The following is a 19200-nucleotide window of genomic DNA, read 5'->3' on the forward strand; positions in this document are numbered from 1 at the left end:
CTAGGTCAGGAGTCAGCAAACTTCTGTCGGGGCCACATAGTCAATATTTTAAGACTTGTTGGTCACATCAGTCCCTGTCACAAGTACTCATCTCTTCCGTTGCAGTACAAAAGCCACCAGGCACAACATGTAAATGAATGGGCACGGCTGTGCTCCAATAAAATTTTATTGACGGACACGGAAACGTGAATTTCATGTAATTTTTACAGGTCATGAAACATTCTTTTGATTTTTTTTCAGCCACTTAAACATGCATAAAGCATTCTGATTTTGTGGGCTCTACAAAAACAGGCATTGAATCCATTTATTTGGGTCGGATTTGACCCCCAAGCCAGTGTGTGGACCCTGTACTCGGTACTTTCTCCAGCACTGAAACCCAGCACCAAACCCCAGTTACTCTCACCAAAAACCAGAGACACTTATGACAACTTCTGCCATGTTCTGAACATTGCAACTTTCCAAATATTTCTGCCACTTTCAATTTCTCCAGGGTCAAAAGAAGATATATATGTGTGCACAACGAACTATGAGCCAACCATACAAAGATGAGTGTGTTTATTCATTCAACAAAAGTGTATTGAGCATATGGGCTCAGCACTGAACTAGCCGCTGAGAAATCAAAGGTTAACGCAGCAACGATTTCACCCCCCACGAGCTCAGGCTGGGAAGGAACAACTCACTCCCTAAATTACAATGTGGGGAATACTTCCGTGGAGGTCTACGTGCTGTGGGGTCAGGGACTCACCGCAAATGTTCACAATTAAAACCATGACTGAACTCCGGCCTCCACCCCCTCACTCCCAGCCCGCCACCCCGATTCCCTGCCCTAGCAGGAGACCTCTCCCAGCTGCCTCACCCCACTTGAGCAGGTCCTAACAGGCAGTGGCATCAGGAAGTAGAACTGGCTGGAGCGTTTTCTCTGCACTCCCGGAATGTGCGGAGATAACAACAGGGAGCAAAGCCAAGGGGAAGCTCTGGCCAGTGACTGAGGTTCCCTGGCTGAGGTGTGTCTGAGCAGACAGGGCACTGCTCCAGCAAATCAGCGCACAGACTGCCCCTGTGAAGAAACCCTGAATTCAGGACAAGCTGCAAACCGGAGAGAATATACAGCCTGGGATCTGCTCCCCACGCTGCCTGACGCAGCCTTCTAGCAAAAGAAAAGCATTCACTACCACGCTGGAAGAGGCCAGCTCATCTTTCCATTCCCTCATTCATCAAGCAGCCTAACGAATGCCAAGTGGACGGACGCAATCCATCAAGACCAGCAAGACGAGCAGGTCGGGTAAAATTCGCTGCTCTGGAGCATATGAAGTTAGCTGTGCTTATGTTTTATGTTTATATTTTTGACTAAGATTTGGTCACCTTTACGTTTGATTTATCTTAATACAATAAAAATTAAATATCTACAAATCCTGCAAGAGATTACTTTCACCTCTTTGTGAACTAATCAAATTGTTAAATGATTAAAGGCCTTGGCCTTTGCAGTTTACCTTTTCATGAGTTATTTTACTAATTAATTCCTGCATGTGTATTCTAATATCTGAAAGCAATAATATGGTGTCAATACTGATTACATTAGATTGTACCCGATGGCAGAAGTTTTGTTTTGGTTTTTGTTTTCAAAGGCTAAGTAACTGAAGATAGGTCTGGCCAGTCATGACCTGAAGAAGTCATTCTAGAAAGCCAACCCCTCTGGCCTGAGTCTCCATCCTCTCTGGTACCCAGAGGCACGACACATTGGTAACAACGCTCTCCACCCTTGGCTCCTGCATCTGTCCAGCTGCCTGGTTTTTCTCCTGTTTCCTTATCCATCAAGCACCCTCCAAACATAGCACTCACTCACAATTTGTACACTTTGTCTGTTGCCACCACTAAGGGGACCAGCCGTCCAAGACTGAAAGTCCCCATCTCAGAAGAACCTCTGGTCCTGGGCAAACTGGAAGATGGTCCCCCTCCTGCCACCCAGATGACTAAGGCTATATTCAGATTTCAAGCATTACTTTTCAACTCCAGCCCTGACATTTATTCCAGTGCCATTCCTTCATAAGCAGACATGCATACACTTGAACTTCACGCACATACCTATTAAGCAGGTGTATTACCTGCTGAAAATTTTCCAGTGGCTTCACTACCCATAGACCATCACACGGTTGCAAAGCCCTTAGCAGAGCATCTCAGGCCTACCTTTTCAGACAGACCTTAAAGCTTTAGTTAATTCACTTTACTGAATATAATCATTTAAAGAGCCTGATGGCTTGCTTCTTTTTTAAAACCTTAATCGTGGACAATTTCCTCCAGAAAAGTAGAGAAGTAGTATAATGATCCTCTATGTCTCCCAGCCTCAACAACTGGCAGCATTTTGCCAGTCGTGTCTACTGAAGGCTTTTCAGGAGGGTTATTATATGATTCAAATATTTCTAGTAGCCTCAATACACTGTGGGTTCTAAATTAGGAAGTTGCAGCAATTTGGTGCATGTCTCCTCAACTCTACGGCCATTCTCCGTCTGACTTTGAGCGCCTTCAAACTGTCACAGGGGTGTTTGTTCTCTGAACGTCAGCTCTTCCACGTCTACTCTGCCCATCCCAACAATGTTTGAGTACGTCGTGCTGCAATTAGCTTAAGTTCCTCTGAAATGGTTCTGCTTGCTTCTCCTTACTCGTCCGTCTCTTTGACCATTTTCAATGTGTGCTTTGCAACACAGACCCTGCAACAGTTTTGTTTTCTTTCCTCTTCAAGCAACTGAGAATATTCACATTACGCTTCAGGAAGTCCTGCTTTATTTTAAGGAGTTCTACCTTAGTCATAAACTACCTGTTTCTGTTCTAATCCAAAAAATCATGAAAAAAATCTTAAGATCTCTTTATCCTATTTGTTTTCCAAAATTTAAAGCTCAGGGATACACCTGAAACTAATATAAAATAATATTGCATGTCAAATACACACACACACGGTACGGGACGTGAAGTACAGCACAGGGAGTATAATCAACGGCACTGTAACAGCTACATACAATGTCAGAGGGGTAGTAGACTTGTTGGGGTGGTCACCCACTTGAGGGGTGAGGGGTGTAAATGTCTAATCATTATCTTGTTTTGTAACTAACCGGAAACTAATTTTTCAAAAGCTTAGGGCTATATCTCTGAATTCTCAGTCTTTCTCACCCAGGGTGTGTTGGCAAAGCACACACTCTCTGGGGCAGGGGGAGTAAGGGGGAAGGAGAAGCCGGCTGGGTAGAATTTTGTGTTTCCACTGTGTAAATACTCTCACCATGACGGAATTCACACGACCAACGTGATGTCACTGGATGGGAAGCTGGGAAGAACGGCGACCATCCGTGTTCTCCAGCTGCTGGGAGCCGACTCCAGGGCACCACTCCCCCTTCCTCTCGGGCAAGACAGCAAAACGATTGACCATACCAACTCCAGAGCCACACAGTCCAAATTCAACACAGTATTAGTTCTGTGACCTTGAGCAAGTCTCTCAACTCCTCTGAGCTTCCATTTCCTCACCTTTACAACAGGGGTACTAAATATCTCTGTCTAGTGGGGTTATTGATGTAATGTGCAAAATTGTTAGAATTCTCCCTACTACACTGTAAGCACTGTTTCCTATTGTTCTTCAGGACTGAAGATCAAATGGTGTGGTCACTAGATGGCACCCTCCTCGTTTCTGCAGTGCAAATCTTTTCTGCAGAAGTATTTGCAACTCAATAGTCAACAAATCACGACTCTGGTGTTATTAACTGCCAGTGTTTTTCCCCTTTTCATCTCTTGGTTTAAGTTCCATATTTTCCTTTGAAATTCCAGGAATCCAGCTCTCGGCCCTTGTGTGTAACCAGCTCTAAAACTCTATGCAGAAGCTATTCCCAATCAAGAACTGGTCATCTTATTTAGTATTTATTACCATTAAAACCGAAGTCACAGTTATCCCTGTTACAGAAGAGATCAGTCCCCTGATACTTGGCCTCATCTTTCTCCTCTGGCTCAAAAGAAGACAAGATGGCTTCAAATGTGACCTCCATCATTGTATCATTTGTTTTCCACCCCAGTCACTAAAAGGAGACCATAAATCAGTTGAACAATATCAGTTCTATTAATATTTACTGAGCTACTGTATATGTGAGATACTGTTCCAGGTAGTAAGGCTATAAGGTAAATAAGATTCATACAGAGGCAAGGCATTTACTTACCAACAAATCTGCTAGATCTTTCCAGGTATAGTACCATAAAATATTAGTGGTTTAGTGAATTCAATAATTTACTCCAAAACTTATATAGAAGAATAAACTTATATAGAAGAAGAAAAACTTATATAGAAATAATAAAACTTATATAGAAGAATAGTCTTTGAATAACTAATCTCTACCAGATATTAAGGCATAGTACTAAGTTATAGTTAGACTAATAGAACAGGGAAATGACCATAAAAATATCCATTGGAACTTAAGATATGATGAAAAGTGAACCATATATGTAAGTGGGTAAAAAATAAATTATTTATTAAATGGTACTCGGAGTGAGGCTCACTGGAGAAAAATTAAGTTGGATCCCTTCCTCTTACTTTATACAAAAGTAAATCCAAGTGGATAAAAGACCTAAATGTGCAAAGTAAAATTATGAAATTAATAGAATATAGAATAATTTTGCGACTAAAAGGTGGAGAATGGCTTATTAAATAAGACCCCCAAAGCTCAAAAACTTTCTTAGCATTCCATTCAATGAAAGGCACAGATAGTGAGGGAGAAGACATTCAAAACATCTAAAAGCTACAGGAAACCACCAGCTAGACTATACGAGGAAAATTAGTGTGCGTGCGTACACACACACACACACACACACACACACGCGTCTTCCTCCCTGCGGAAGCTTACAATACAGTGGGAGATACTGAAAATTTCAATATACTACGGTAAGGGCCATGATCGGGGAATGCCCAGGGTTGGTGCAGGAACCCCGAAGAGGAACTTTCACAAGGTGATCCTGGAAGACAGGAGTCTTGGGGGGCACCGTAGTTTAGGGCTGAAGATGTGGGATCTGAGTGAGGCTCACAGTTGTGCCTCTTATTGGCCTATGGTGTTGGGCAGTTACATTCCTGGAGTAATGACGTGGAAAAAACAGCCACGCCCTGAGACTATATGGCTAGAACTCAAAGACCCCAGTAGAACCTCGCCATCACCTTAACTATGATTATGCCTCTCTCAAAATAGCTCATAGCTCTTTAAGAATAACAGTCAAAATTGCATGTTATTAATCCCTTATAAGTTAACCCAAAGGCCTACAAATGCAGCTCGGCACTGGTTTGTCTAGAGCATGATGGAGAGCAGGCTGTCTCGTTCTTTGTTATCCTCAGGAAAGTCAAGGTGCAGAGGGAGCTGAGCACATCAAGTCTTGGAAGCAGAAGGGACAGGTGCCTGTGCTGGCCTTTAAAACCAGGAGGAAGTAATTACCAGTCAGAGGAAAGGGGTCTTCTGAGCATCACTGGCATGTGCACGTGGGCTACCAGCTGCTGCACGAGAAGGAAATCCGCCAGGCACACACAATCTATCAGCAGCCAGAATGTTATTTTGTCCTAAGAAGGTGGTTCTTGGTCCAAGAAAAGGAACTTGGTCCCTGGAGAGGTTACAAATCCCAGTTGCAAACACTCCTGGGGCTTGTTCATTTTTCTCATGGAAGGAACACAGAAATAAAAATACTTGAGTGGGCTGATTTCTGCTTAGGGAATGACCTTGGAAGTAAAGAAGGAAAAGGACATCACAGAAATTCCTTCAAGTACAATTCCCACGGACGGAGCTGAATAACATGTTCTCTAGAAGCGTGGAACCAAAATCAAGTAAGGAAAAGTAGAGAAGGTTCATTTTTTGAAACTGAGAACAATTTCCAAGCCAGGACATGGCAGCCAAAAGTGAGTGTCAAGTTCACAGAGGCCAGCTCCAGACTGCACAGGTTCAATTCCCACCTCTACCACTTACAGGCTTTATGACCTTGTGTAAGTTTCTCACTCTCCATGCCTCATTTTCCCCACCAATAAAATTAGGATCATGGTAATCACAGTACCTACCCGAATAGCCACTTTGGAAAACAGTCTGTCAGTTCCTTAAAAGGTGAAGCATAAACTTACCATTACACCCAAGTATCCACTCCCAGGTATCTACCCACGAGAAATGAAAACACATGTCCACACTAAGATCTGTATGCAAATATTCATAGCAGCATTGTTCACAATGGCCAAGAACTACAAATAATCCAAACCGTCCATCAGGTGGTAAATGGATTGTACATCCATACAATGGAATACTATTCAGCAATAAAAAATACTACTGACACACACTAATGGATGGACCTAATAATAGGATGCTAAATGAAAGAAGTCAGTTGCAAAAAACACATGCATTATATGATTCTAGTTATATGAAATTTCCAGAAAAGGCCAATCTATAGAGTCAGAACACTGATCAGTGTTTCCTGTTACTAGGGGTGGGAATGGACTTTATTGCAAAGTGGCACGAGGGAATATTTTTGAGGTGATGGAAATACTGTAAGACTGGATCGTGGTGATGGTTGCACAAACCTATAAATTTAATAAAAATCATTGAATGGCACATTTACAATGGGTAAACTTTATGATACATAAATTCAACCACAATAAAGCTGCTAAAAATTGTACCTACTTTGTAGGGTAGTTACAAGGATTAAATGGGTTAATTTTTTAAAAAGCACTTAGAAGAGCGTCTGACAAGTGGTAAACTTTATGTGTCCTATGTGTATTTAGTAAATAATAAAAGAAAATATTTGTGGCTATGTGATTCAACACGTGAGTAAAGTATTAACAGCTCTCATGTTTTTCCACACCACGGGAAGTACTTCTGAGTTCTTAAGCAATGGAATTACTACTACTCTTCCATAAAATGCATTTAAAAAATAATATTATGCTTGAAGTCATTCAAGTAGAGATGTTGAAACTTGTCACCTGACCTGGACTCTACCTGCCACCTCTCCAGCCTCATCTGCTGCCATTGCCATCTTCTAAAGCCTTCCGCCAAGGTCAACTTAGTTCCTCGGTGGAGATCCACCTGCTCTCTCTCTCACTGGTCGAACTCCTCCCTACTCTTACTGACCCTTCAAGTCTTCGTTTAGGGTCATTTTCCATGGAAAGATTTCCCTGACTTTTTCTCTTTGCCCCAACATCCCCTTACCCCCCCCCCACACACACACACCATACAGTATACTGAATTTGCCAACAACCTTTTTGCCTTTTGATTCCCACATCAAGGATAAACTGCGTTTCTATCCCCAAGCACTCAGAACAGCACATGGCACAGAAGGGGCGGGCACTCAATAAAAACGAGTGCAGTGGTTCTCAGCCAGGAGTCATTCTGACCCCTCAGGAGACATCTAGCAATGCCATCACCTCAAAAAGTCCCCTCATGCCAATTTTCAGTCAATCCCTGCTCCCACCCCCAGCCTCAGGACAAACCACTGATTTGCTGTCTTCTCTGGAAAGTTCATAGAAATGGAATCACGTGAATGGAGCCCTCTGCATCTGCTTTCTGTCACTTAGTATATTTTATCGTCACACTGGGGTTGGAGGGTGCTGCTGGCATCTAGTGGGTGGAGACCAGAGATGCTGCTAAGCATCTACAAAGCACAGGACGGCCCCCCGCCCCCCAGAACCAGGAATTATCCATGCCAACTTCACTCTCTTGCAGTTTGGTATGGTGTCTTAAATGCAAGAACTAACACATAGAATTTCACATAACCCTCAGTAAATCCTTAGGAAAATGTCAGGTGTTTAGAACCACATATAAATACTCAGCTGTCTCTTGGCAAATATTGTATCTTAAAACTGTGTCTCCTGTGTTGCTATATGCCCTTTATACTTGATAGTTTCCTTAAATCTAAGTAAAATATAGAAATGGCAATAAATCATATAACTGAGCCCTTGCAATTTCCTTCCCATTCTGCCAGGACAAGTTCCTAATAGCAGCTTCCCTCCTTTCTTTCTGGGTAGATAATATACTCGCTGGGGTCAAAAATCAGAAAGTGTTAATGGTTATACACAACAGAAACTCCCCCTCCTCTGCCCTGCCCCCAATCACCCTAGCTTCCCTCCTCAAAAGCAACCAATCTAATTAGCTTTTTGTCTCTCCACCCAGCAAAGTCAACAAACATATATGCATATGTGTTTATCCACACACTTGAGAGTATTTCAATCCTTAAAAGGTAGCAAATAATATGCACTGTTTTACATCTTGATTTTCACTTATTATTATATAGGATATCATTATAATATAGAGAGCTTCCAAAACCTTTTTTGTAAAGTTGAAAATGTAAATACTGATGTATTGAATTAGTCCCTGGAACATTTAGGTAATTTCCAATCTTTTGCCATTCCAAACAATGCCATAATAAATAACCTCATCACACACCGTACAGCATGTAGGCAAACATGTTTATAGCACAAATTCTTAAAAATGGAATTGCTAGGTCAAAGGGTGTGTGCATTTGTGAAACAGAAAGAGATTGCTAGACTGTTCTTTCTTAGAGGTTGTACAGATTTATATTTCCACCAGTTACATAAGACAATGACTTGCTAACACCCCGAGTCATCAAACTTTTTGACCTCTGACGACTTGAGAGATAAAACTATATCATAGTATAATTTTCACTTGAAATTTTCATAAGTACTTACAAACAGGTTTTTTATGTTTGAGAGCCATCTAGGTCCATTTCTGTGACTGTCCTGATCATATTTCATTTGCCTATTTTTCCACTGGGCTGCTGTTCTTTCACTGTTTTGGGTTTCTTTGGTTCTCTCTACACTAGGATAATTAACTGTATGATGGTGAAATGAACCCAAATATTTTTCCCAGTTATTTTTTGACTTATTAGATTTGGCCAGACAGGTTTTTTTTTTTATTTTATGTAATTGAATGTATAAATCTTTTAAGGTTTCTGCATTTGGTATTACAGTTAGCAAAGCTGTCTCCTCATAGAATTTTTTTTTTTAAACATTTTTCTATAAGTTCTCCAGGCACTTTATTGGTTTCTTTCTTTAACATTTAAATACTCGTATTTGATCCACCTAGAGGTGCTCCTCATATAAAGTATGAGGTGTGGGTCCATTTACATTCATTGAAACCTCCCATTTGTCCCAATACCACTTACAGAATAATCCATCTTTTACTCATTTGAAAAAGCAACTTATCTAAAGCATTTCTGGTTTCAAATATTTAATTCCAAATTACATGATTAAAGTGCTAGTGATGTTTCAAATATAGACAATACCATCGATTCGTCCATGAAAGATGAGGATTTGGTTTACAAACACCACCCCTTCTCTCCCTCCTCCAATGTTTGTAATTACCTCACATTTAGTTCCTCTAGTAGTCACTTTTGTTACTTAAAAAAACTGACATATCACTATTTCTTGTTCCAACAACTCTAACCAGTACCTAGACACCTCTCAGCAATATGAAGATAATCGTCCATAGAAGTGTGCATGGCCTTTGCATAGCTGTTGTTTCCACTCCATATGACCCAAAACAAAGCCCAACCTAAAAATAATAATATAATAATAATAATAATGTATGGAAGCAGGATGTAGAGACTCAGATCAATGTTTTACCATTGTATGATTCTTAAAAAAAAAATGCCCATGAGTCCAGAGTGATATAAATAAATGATTGAATAAATAAATAGGACAATTCTCCCTTCGGAAGAATTCCTATTAATAAATGTGGAAGAAATGAGGGAAATAGAAAATCACCATTAGAACATCACAGCAGTAATTGCTGCAGGCAAGAATTCACTGGTGATAAAATTGGTGAGTGAAAGTTTAAGAAGGAACAGGACATTGCATAACCTCAAAGTATCTCCCTCAAAATGTCTTAATTTCCATAGCGCTTCTACCATACTTATATGTCCACAAATTCTTTGATGTTCTTTCCTCTAGGAGGTGGGTTTAATCTACCCAATCCCTACCTCTACCCCAAGTGGGTTGCACTTAGTGACTCTCTTCCAAAGCATAGAGAATGGAAGGGGGGAAACAGTGATTTTTATGGAGAAAAACTTCAGTTTCTCCACCTTAACGAAGTGATCAAGATTAACATCACCGGTAATGTCATGTTGGTATCAGAAGACACCCTCCCCATATAATTAGAGGAGAAAGGTGCTTTACCTCGCTGGTATATAGTATTCCCCAAATCCATAACCCCAGCCTAGTCCTGAGAAAACTTCAAACTCAAATCGAGGGGCATTCTATAAAATACTTGACCAATACTTTTCAAAGGTGTCACAAGAAAAAGTCAAGAAACTTTCCAATAGGAGGGAACTAAAGATGTGTGACAGCTACATTCTAAGTCGCATCCCGGACTGGAGCCTGGACCAAAAGGACATGGGTAGAAAAACTGGTGAAATCCAAATGAAGTCTGCAATCTAGTTAAAGGTAATGTACCAATGTTAATTTCACAGTGTTGCTCATTCCACCATGATGATGACAGATGTTCAGGTAGGAGAAAGCTGGGCCAGGGGCATGCAGAGACTCTATGCTATCTTTACAACTCCTCTGTGAGTCTGAAATTATTTCCAAACAGAAAGGTTTTGAAAAAATAAGTGATGATCTGCTTTTACAATAAAATCTTATTACCGGGCTAAATTAGCTATTGGATGCTTGTAAATTAATATTGCTGGAAAAAAACTAAGTATAATTTTTCAGTTTTGATGATCGTCACGCAAGTAGTTTAATTTGCAAGGGGGCAAAGATAACATCATTTCTTGTTCCATTTATATGTTCTAGTCTATCTAAACGTTTATGTTGTGTCTTTGTATTCTGATGGCCTGGGTTTTTTCTAATGAATACAAATGAGAAGTGGAATACATACATGTTTTCCAATCCGTAAACTTAATAATGTTAAAAATAATTTTAATGAAATTCAATGGAACTTTAAAAAATTATGTGTCTGTGGTAAATGTAATCCCATTATAAGACAATATGACATTCACAAATACAAATAGGGCAGACTTTTCCTGCTCTCCTTCACTCACTCATAAAATATGTGCTGACAGTCAAATATGTTCCAGGCATTGTGCTAAGCTCTGAGAAATACAAAATATATATATACAACACATATATATATATATGTATGTATATATGTGTGTGTGTATATATATATAACAACACATATATATATGTATGTATATATATGTGTGTGTGTGTGTGTGTATGTGTATATATATATATATATATATATATATATATATAAAGCCACTCCTTGCTCTGCCCCAGTCCCAATAAGTTCATGCAACTGCCAAGTAACACTGATAACTAACGTGCACCGGAGTCCTTTCATTCCTCCCAAGTCTATATAGATAGAAGTTATCACTGCGTATCCCCACTATTTATGAGGGATGAGGAAACAGGTTCAGAGAGGTTCGGCGGCTTGCCAAAAGCGCACAGCTGAGAGGCGCAGCAGCCTCTCAAACCACCCTGTTTTGCCCCAGACTCCACCCCAGGACGGGGCGGTGACCGAGAGGTGGGCGGGTCCCCAAGCCCGGGCGCTCCCGCGGTGACACCCCACCCATTCGGCTCCCCGCGGCGCAGCCCCGCCCACCCCCACCGGCTGCCAGCCTCCGGGGGACAGCGCTCCGAGGCTGCGCGGAGGAGGCAGGGGGCGGTCCTCCAGGCAGGCCCGGAATCTCGGAGGTGTCGCCGCCTCTCTTCTGCAGCCGCGCTCGCCTCTCCTTCGCCACGACCCAGCATGGGGCCCGCGCCGCGGACCCTGGAGTTCTTCTACGACGTGCTGTCCCCCTACTCCTGGCTGAGCTTCGAGGTGACGCCGGGTCTGGGAGGGCAAGGGCAGAGAGAAGAGAGGGTGCAGGACGCAGGGCCCATGGCCTCGTGCAATTCCTGGCACTGCCCAAAGCGGTTTAGGACATGCAGATAGAGAGCCAGGGCTGAAGGTCACTTTGTATTACTAAAGGGAATAAGGTCACTGGCTCCAGGTCAAGCCGTTCTATCACAGTTTACCACAGTGCTTGGAAAAGGGGCAACTCCAAAGAATCAAGGAGAAAGCCATGGCACCGCCACCTGTTAGCCCTGGATGTCAGTTTGGAGGGGGTGAGGGGGTGGTGTGTGGTACAGGATGGAAACTGTCCACAGGAGCAGAGGTCCTGGGGTAGACTTCTAGGAGTGGAGAGAGTTTTGCCATCTCAAACCAAGTACTTCAGGGGGCCCGCATCACCCCTACTTTGCGCTGAGAGCCTCTGGCTAACCAGCTGCCGTGAAACACCCTTGCCTTTCCCTCTGCCATTCTCATGCTTTCCACCTTGAGCACTGGCTCTAGTCCCCTCTGCTCCTGCAGATCCTGTGCCGATACAAGAACATCTGGAACGTCCACCTGCAGCTGTGCCCAAGCCTCATTGCAGGGATCATGAAAGATAGTGGTAAAAAGGCAGAGGCTTGGGGCAAGGACTCGAGGGAGGGCTGATTTCAAAGGCCCAGGGAGGCTGCCCCTCACCTGCCTCTTTGTGTTGGCACCAGCTGCTAGTAATCTGCCCTCTGCCCAAAACGCAGTAGGGGTCCCCCAAGCCTGGGACTCAGGTGTCTCTCAGTAGCGGGGGCCCTACTTTCCACTTGCAGGAAACAAGCCACCAGCGATGCTTCCCCGAAAAGCCAAATACTTGACAAACGACTTAAAGCTCCTGGGACAGCAAATCCAGGTTCCCATCAATTTCCCCAAGGATTTCTTCTCTGTGATCCTTGAAAAAGGTGAAGAGAATGGGCTACAGATGGGGGAGCCGGTGGAGGGCAGCGAAGTTGGAGACTTAGGGCCAGGAAGGAGGGGCTGGGTGACTAAGGTCAATGAACCAAACTCTGGGAAAACTCAGGATCAGAACTGAGCGAACAGAAGGTTGTGGGGACATAAGAGGACAAAGAGCAGGACAGATCAGTTAAGAGAAACTTGGGTGGGAAGCTGAGGGCAGTGGAGCTCTGGGGGGATGTCAGAAGCAGGTAAGAGCCAGTTCTCCACCAGGAAACAAACTAGGGGAGCCCTACCTCAGTGCCTCTGCCCCACAGGAAGTTTGTCGGCCATGCGCTTCCTCACAGCCATGAAGTCGGAGCACCCGGAGATGCTGGAGAAAGCGTCCAGGGAACTATGGATGCGTGTCTGGTCTCGGGTGAGGGCAGGGTTCTGGGAACCCACCTGGGAGACCCCGGATGACTTGGTGACCCTTCCTTTGTTTCCAGACACCTGCTCCTGTCCTTCCCTATTCACTGCCCTCCTGTTCTCCATCCCTCCATCCCACCCCTCACTGGGCCGCCTCCTTCCGACTGAGTGTTCGCTTCTTCCCAGGATGAAGACATCACAGAGCCCCAAAGCATCCTGGCAGTGAGTGTCCTGGCTCTGTGCCACCCTCCCCAAAGAATCTGAGAACAGTTGGCATTTGGGGTGCAGAGACATCATTGTCTTGGTGGCGGAGGCTATGGTTATTTGGAGAGAAAGGATATCTGTGTTTGAGGGGCCAAATTACTGAAAGGCTGGAACTAAGGACTCTCCAACGAATATCTCATGGTTGAGAGGAAGTGCAAAATTCTGCACGGGTACAATTATGTGATGGAGGAAGTCAGTGGGAGAGAGATCATAAATGTTACCCCTCCAGATAGACGGGGAGGGATGAAGTACGGACAAGTCTTGGGCCCAAACAGTCCAACACAAACCTCACCAAAATGTCCAGAGTAGAAGGCAGGAGACTTTTAAAACAGGCTTTAAAAAAACAAAAAGAGATGACTGACTCAAGCCAGAATTATACAGAAGTCTGCGTAAGAACACACGGAAAATAGCTCAAAATATTGACGTGGGTGCCAGACATACGTGGAGGTATAAAAAGTACGTTTTTTGTTTGCAATTAAATCAGGAAATTCAAAACAATGTTGTCCCTTCAATTTACAAAAGATAGTTGAGGTATATTCAAATTGAATATATAAAATGGGAAATCACAAAAAAACTTTGAACATACAAAGAATGGCCAATATATCCTCCCGTGTTTTTATTCCCATCCAGTTTGTGTGTAGGCTTACCTTGTCACTTAATATTTAACAATCATGTTCCATGCCATTATAAACTCTTTGCAAATGTAATTCTTAACTGCTACACAGCGTTCCTTTCCGTGGTGAGTTTTGTTTACTTAACCATTGTCCTATGATTGAACATTTGGTCTGGGACACAGATGTCTTATGTAGCCACGTCAAAGACAATGTCACATCAGAAAGTATGATGCCATGTTTCCCCTGCAGGAGCTCGGTCTCAGGGCTCCTCACACCTTGCTATAGGTTAAAATCACCTGGAACACCTGGGTGCCACCCCCAGACATTCCAATGTAAGTGTTCTAGGGGGTGGCCTGAGAATTGGGATTTTAAAAAGCTCCCCCAAGAGACTGTAATATACAGCCAAACCACTGATCCCAGACTACAACAAACCCAAACTGAGCCTTTATCATTCTCTTGAAGCCAGGCAGGTGACTGCAGCGGCCACGTGCCCTCCTCAAAAGTCCCCAGGAAATTCCATGGGAATTAGAGCCCAGCCCTTGATTAAAAAAAGCACGAGATAGTCAGGAATTCTAAGAAGTAGAAAGGCAAGAGCCCACGACTTCACTGCAGGGACTCAGCTTCTGACCTTGACTCTTTAACAATGACCAGTGAGGTACTTCCTCAACTTCAGTCTCCTGGTGGCTTCCTGAAGGGTCAGGAGCTGTCTCTAAGATGCTCTCTGGTGTTCAGTTTCTGCAACTATGACTCTGCCACCTGCTCTTCCCACTAATCTCAAGGTTTTTGAAGAAAGAAAACATAGCCCCTCTTCACGAGGATAGACCTCACCTGCAGGGTAAAGGCCTTGCCAGGAAAACCTGGGAGCAGAAAATGAAAAGACTCACTGATGCAGGCCGTGTTCCCTACTGCATCCCCTCAGGCTGCAGAGAAGGCTGGCATGTCTATAGAACAAGCCCAGAGAATTCTGGAAAAGACCTCAACACCACAGGTGAAGAACCAGCTCAAGGAGACCACCGAGGCAGCCTGCAAATACGGGGTGAGCAACTTGTGATGTGTGTCCCCAACACTAGTGTGAAAGACAGTCTGAGCCGCTCTACTGGGTCCCCACGCTCCTGTCCAGAAGCTCCTCCCTACAGGAGGCCTCCCTAGCTCTCCCAGAGGACACTTGTCCTCTCCCTTCCTGGTCCTGCCCCCAGAGAACGGAAGAAAGGGAGATAGATGGTGATCAAAGGCAGAGCATCCAAGAGTTAGAAACAGAAAACTTTCCTTAGAGCTGTGGAGCCGCTTATCAAACACCTCTGGCTATTTGCTTGTATGACCCCAGACAAGGATTGTCTCCTAGCCTTGACCCCAGCCTAATAAACACCTGCTCCGTCACCTTCCTCCTGCACTGGAACTGCTTTCTCCAGGCCTTTGGGCTGCCCGTCACCGTGGCCCACGTGGATGGCCAAACCCACATGCTGTTTGGCTCTGACCGGATGGAGCTGCTGGCATACCTGCTGGGTAAGTTACAGGGTCACACTGAGCTGCCCCTGACCCCAGCGCTACTCCCATCCTATTGGTTCACTTGGACAGATGTAGAGCAAAGTATGTCCTAGGCAGAGAATTCAGCAGCTCAACTCAAAAACAGAATCAAGGGGCCGGCCCAGTAGCTCAGGCAGTTAGAGCTCCATGCTCCTAACTCCGAAGGCTGCCGGTTAGTAGGCTCTCAACCACTAGGTTGCCAGTTCAACTCCTCGAGTTTCGCCTGGGATGGTGGGCTCTGCCCTCTGCAACTAAGATTGAACAGGGTACCTTGAGCTGAGCTGGTGCTGAGCTTCTGGATGACTCAGTTGGTTGGAGCGCGTCCTCTCAACAACAAGGTTGCTGGATTTTCAAATCCCGCAAGGGATGGTGGGCTGCGCCCCCTGCAACTAGCAATGGCAACTGGACCTGGAGCTGAGCTGCGCGCTCCGCAACTAAGACTGAAAGGACAACAACTTGACTTGGAAAAAAGTCCTGGAAGTACACACTGTTCCCCAGTAAAGTCCTGTTCCCCTTCCCCAATAAAATTAAAAAAAAGAAAAGAAAAAAAAAGAAAATCTGGGCATTTCCAACAGCAAAGCCTCTTACAGCCATGGGGTGCTTGCGGTTAAATGGGAGGGGCCTCCTTCACCCCCGTAGGAGAGAAGGAAGTCTTCTGTACCTTGAAGCCAGGCGAGCTCTTCCTAGAGAACCCCTGGGGGCTTGTGAAGTCCGCCTCTGACACGCATGGTTTCCTCCATCCAGGAGAGAAGTGGATGGGTCCTGTGCCTCCAGCTGTGGAATCCAGGCTTTAAGGATGCCCAGAGGAAGCAAAGCCATTGGGGTGAACCAGCAGACCATCTGCTGACCGTGGGGCACTGGAGCTCGGGCCTCCCCCGCCCCGGGCACGCCGGGCAGGGGCTGTGGGGTGTGTCCTCTATGTTATTCTCTTACTTCTGTGCCTCTAAGTGCCTTTTCAGAGCCCCAAACTCTGCTTTCGCATAAAATAAACCTAATGCCATTAGGCATATTTCTGCATCTGTGTCTTCCATGGCGTTTGTGTTCTTCTTCCTGCAGTCATATCCTGTCTACTCTTAGAACAGCTCTTCCCGGACTCCCAGCTCCCCTGCCCACCTGGGGCAGCTCATGTGCAAGGCGCTGGAAACAGTCCCTCTTCTTCTTCTTCAGAATCTCCCTAGGTCTCTGTCAAGGACAGAAAACTAAGCCCGGTGGATTTTGCAACTATCCGGTGTGGCTCTTCTGACCCCCCCCCCCCACGGTGTCTGAGATGGGCTGGGACCGGAGGCCCAGTGGGAGTGAAGGCTGGAGGGAACCAGAGCATGGCTGAGCTTTTGCCCAGATATTTAAACTGGATCCAGCTACACTGGCCAGCAGACCCAGGGCAGCAAGGGAGACCTGCTGGAGTTGCCATGGCCTGGGGAAGCTGCTCATCCCCTCTGAGCTCCCTCCTCTCACCCACATGCAGATCCTGAGAAAACCCCAGTCTCTCTCCCTGGCCTAGTATAAGTTCTGTTGCTTGCACACAAACCTATGGCTTTCCCACTCCCCAGTTATTTATCCAAAGTCCCTGCGCTATCTGCCCACGGTGCAATAAGCAGAACACCTTGTGGTTCAATAGTATTTGGACTTCCTTGAGAATGCCTTTATTCAGAAGCTGAAACAACCTTTGGACACCGGGTGGAAACCAGGTGTGGAAACCATCTTCCCTTTGCCCCCTCCCTCTGGCTCTTTCTCATCTCACATCCCATATTCCCCTTTTGTCCCACATCACGTTCTGTCTTCCTCCTTGCTCCCCCTTTTCCGTTATTCCAGAATATTCCAGGATTTCAAATCAGTAAAGTAACGCCAGTACTCCATCTCCAAATAGGCACTTTCTCTTTCAAAGGAGATTTCAGGAGATACTTGTCCTGGCATAATTTGTGATACCAAATAATTTAACTATCTAACAGTAGGAGGATGTTTGAATGAATTATGGTATATCCCATATGTAATGTTTCACAGCCATCAAAAACTGTATGTGTGAAGAATTTTAAAGCACAGTGGAAATCTTAGGATATAATATTGATTAGGAAAAAAGATGAAACTATATATTATGATCTCAATTATATCTTGATATATTAAAACACATTACAGAAGATGTTAATATATTAATCTTGGAATTAAATATGTCAAGGTATTTCTATTTTATCTGTATAACTTTTTAAATGATCTGATAAATATTTATTTAAATTAAAAACCAAGAATTTGTGGGTGCACATTTGGGTACAATTGTGTGTTCTTCCCATTGTTTTCTAAAGGTACCAACTGCACTACCTAATCCTAAATCGTATCCAGGTTAATGTGGGGTAATCTTACCACAGATGCCTTGTTCCCAGCTCTGCCCATTCTTCTTCAAAGACCAGCATCCTATTTTCCTAATCCAATAGCAGAATTTAATCTTCTCCGGAGGAAGGAGACAATTTCTAGACTAACCCTCACACACATGATCTAGATTATAATTTCTGAACAATTTCTGCCAAACAGAACCCACAATGAATGTATCAATCGGGGTTTTCCAAAGACACAGAGCATATTTATAGCTATACAGACAAAGCAGAAATCGATTATGAGGACTTGGCTCACGTGATTATGGAGGCCGAAGAGTCCCTGATCGGTCACACATCTGCAAGCTGGAGGCCCAGGGAAGCAGGGGGAGCCTAAAGGCCTGCGAACCAGGAGCGCTGATATCTGAGGGCAGGAGAATGTGGGTGTCTCAGTTCAGAGAGAGCCAACTGGCCCCGCCCTGGCTCTTTTTGTCCTGTTGGGCCCCTCAAAGGATTGAACAGCACCCACCCACACTGGTGAGGGCCCTCTTTACTCAGCTTACGGATTCAAATGCTCATCTCTGCTAGAAACACCCTCAGGCACACCCAGAAATAATGTTTCATCACCCATCTGGGCACCCCGTTACTCAGTGAAGTTTAAATGTATAAAATTAACCATCTCAGCAAAAAAAAAAAAAAAGCACCCAAATGCAGCTATATCTTTTATTAAATAAAGGAACACTCTTTGCTTTAATCCAAAGAGAATTTTATACCTATTCTTAGCTTCTTTCTCTTTCTCCTTCTGATCAACAGTGGTTAAGTAATACCAAATTTTGCAATTATATCAATACTCAGAATTGTGAACCAGTTTCTTGGATTTTAATTCAAATTCCAAGCTTACCAAATAACATTTTGCTTCTAAAACGCAACCTTCTCAGATAAAATTCCTAAAAGTGATATTTTTTAGAGCCAAAACATAAGTGGTGATTAACAACAACAACAAAAAGTATTGTATGCACGTGGTAAACAAACCAAGAAAAAACCAGCACGATGTCAAGTGAAAAGTGAAGTCTCCCCTTTCCCATTCCTACTCCAATTTTTTGCATATCCTCCCAGAAATGTCCATATTTTTTTAACACGTAAATGTTACACATGATGCAGAGATGTCATACCCCCTTCCTCAGTTTCCCCAGTGGTGACATTCTGCCTAACCGCAGTACAATAACACCACCACAAACTTGACAATATGATCAGACCTTATTCAGCCCTCACCAGTTCCACATGAACTCTTTGTGTGTCTGTATTGAGTTCCAAATAGTTGTATCACCT

The 19200-nt window shown here is 44.0% G+C and overlaps 1 protein-coding gene across 5 annotated transcripts; it reads left to right on the plus strand.

The window, feature by feature from the left end:
* Nucleotides 1-11651: 11651 nt before the first annotated feature.
* On the plus strand, nucleotides 11652-17822 carry GSTK1 (glutathione S-transferase kappa 1). Of its 5 annotated transcripts, none has more exons than XR_013992572.1 (8): nucleotides 11652-11828; nucleotides 12360-12441; nucleotides 12638-12766; nucleotides 13076-13176; nucleotides 13353-13388; nucleotides 14964-15080; nucleotides 15369-15547; nucleotides 16313-16585. XR_013992572.1 is itself a non-coding variant. In XM_081038246.1 (8 exons), exons 1-8 carry the CDS (start codon nucleotides 11757-11759, stop codon nucleotides 16360-16362), a joined length of 681 nt encoding a protein of 226 aa, XP_080894372.1. In that variant the 5' UTR covers nucleotides 11652-11756; the 3' UTR covers nucleotides 16363-17822. The 5 variants fall into 5 exon arrangements, 2 of the variants coding, with proteins under 2 accessions (XP_080894372.1, XP_080894371.1); XM_081038246.1 differs by having other exon boundaries at nucleotides 15454-15547; nucleotides 16313-17822; XR_013992573.1 differs by having other exon boundaries at nucleotides 13076-13388; nucleotides 16313-16584.
* The last annotated feature ends 1378 nt before the right edge of the window (nucleotides 17823-19200 follow it).

This window comes from Rhinolophus hipposideros (assembly GCF_964194185.1).
Source record: "Rhinolophus hipposideros genome assembly, chromosome: 25".
Lineage (NCBI taxonomy): Eukaryota > Metazoa > Chordata > Mammalia > Chiroptera > Rhinolophidae > Rhinolophus > Rhinolophus hipposideros.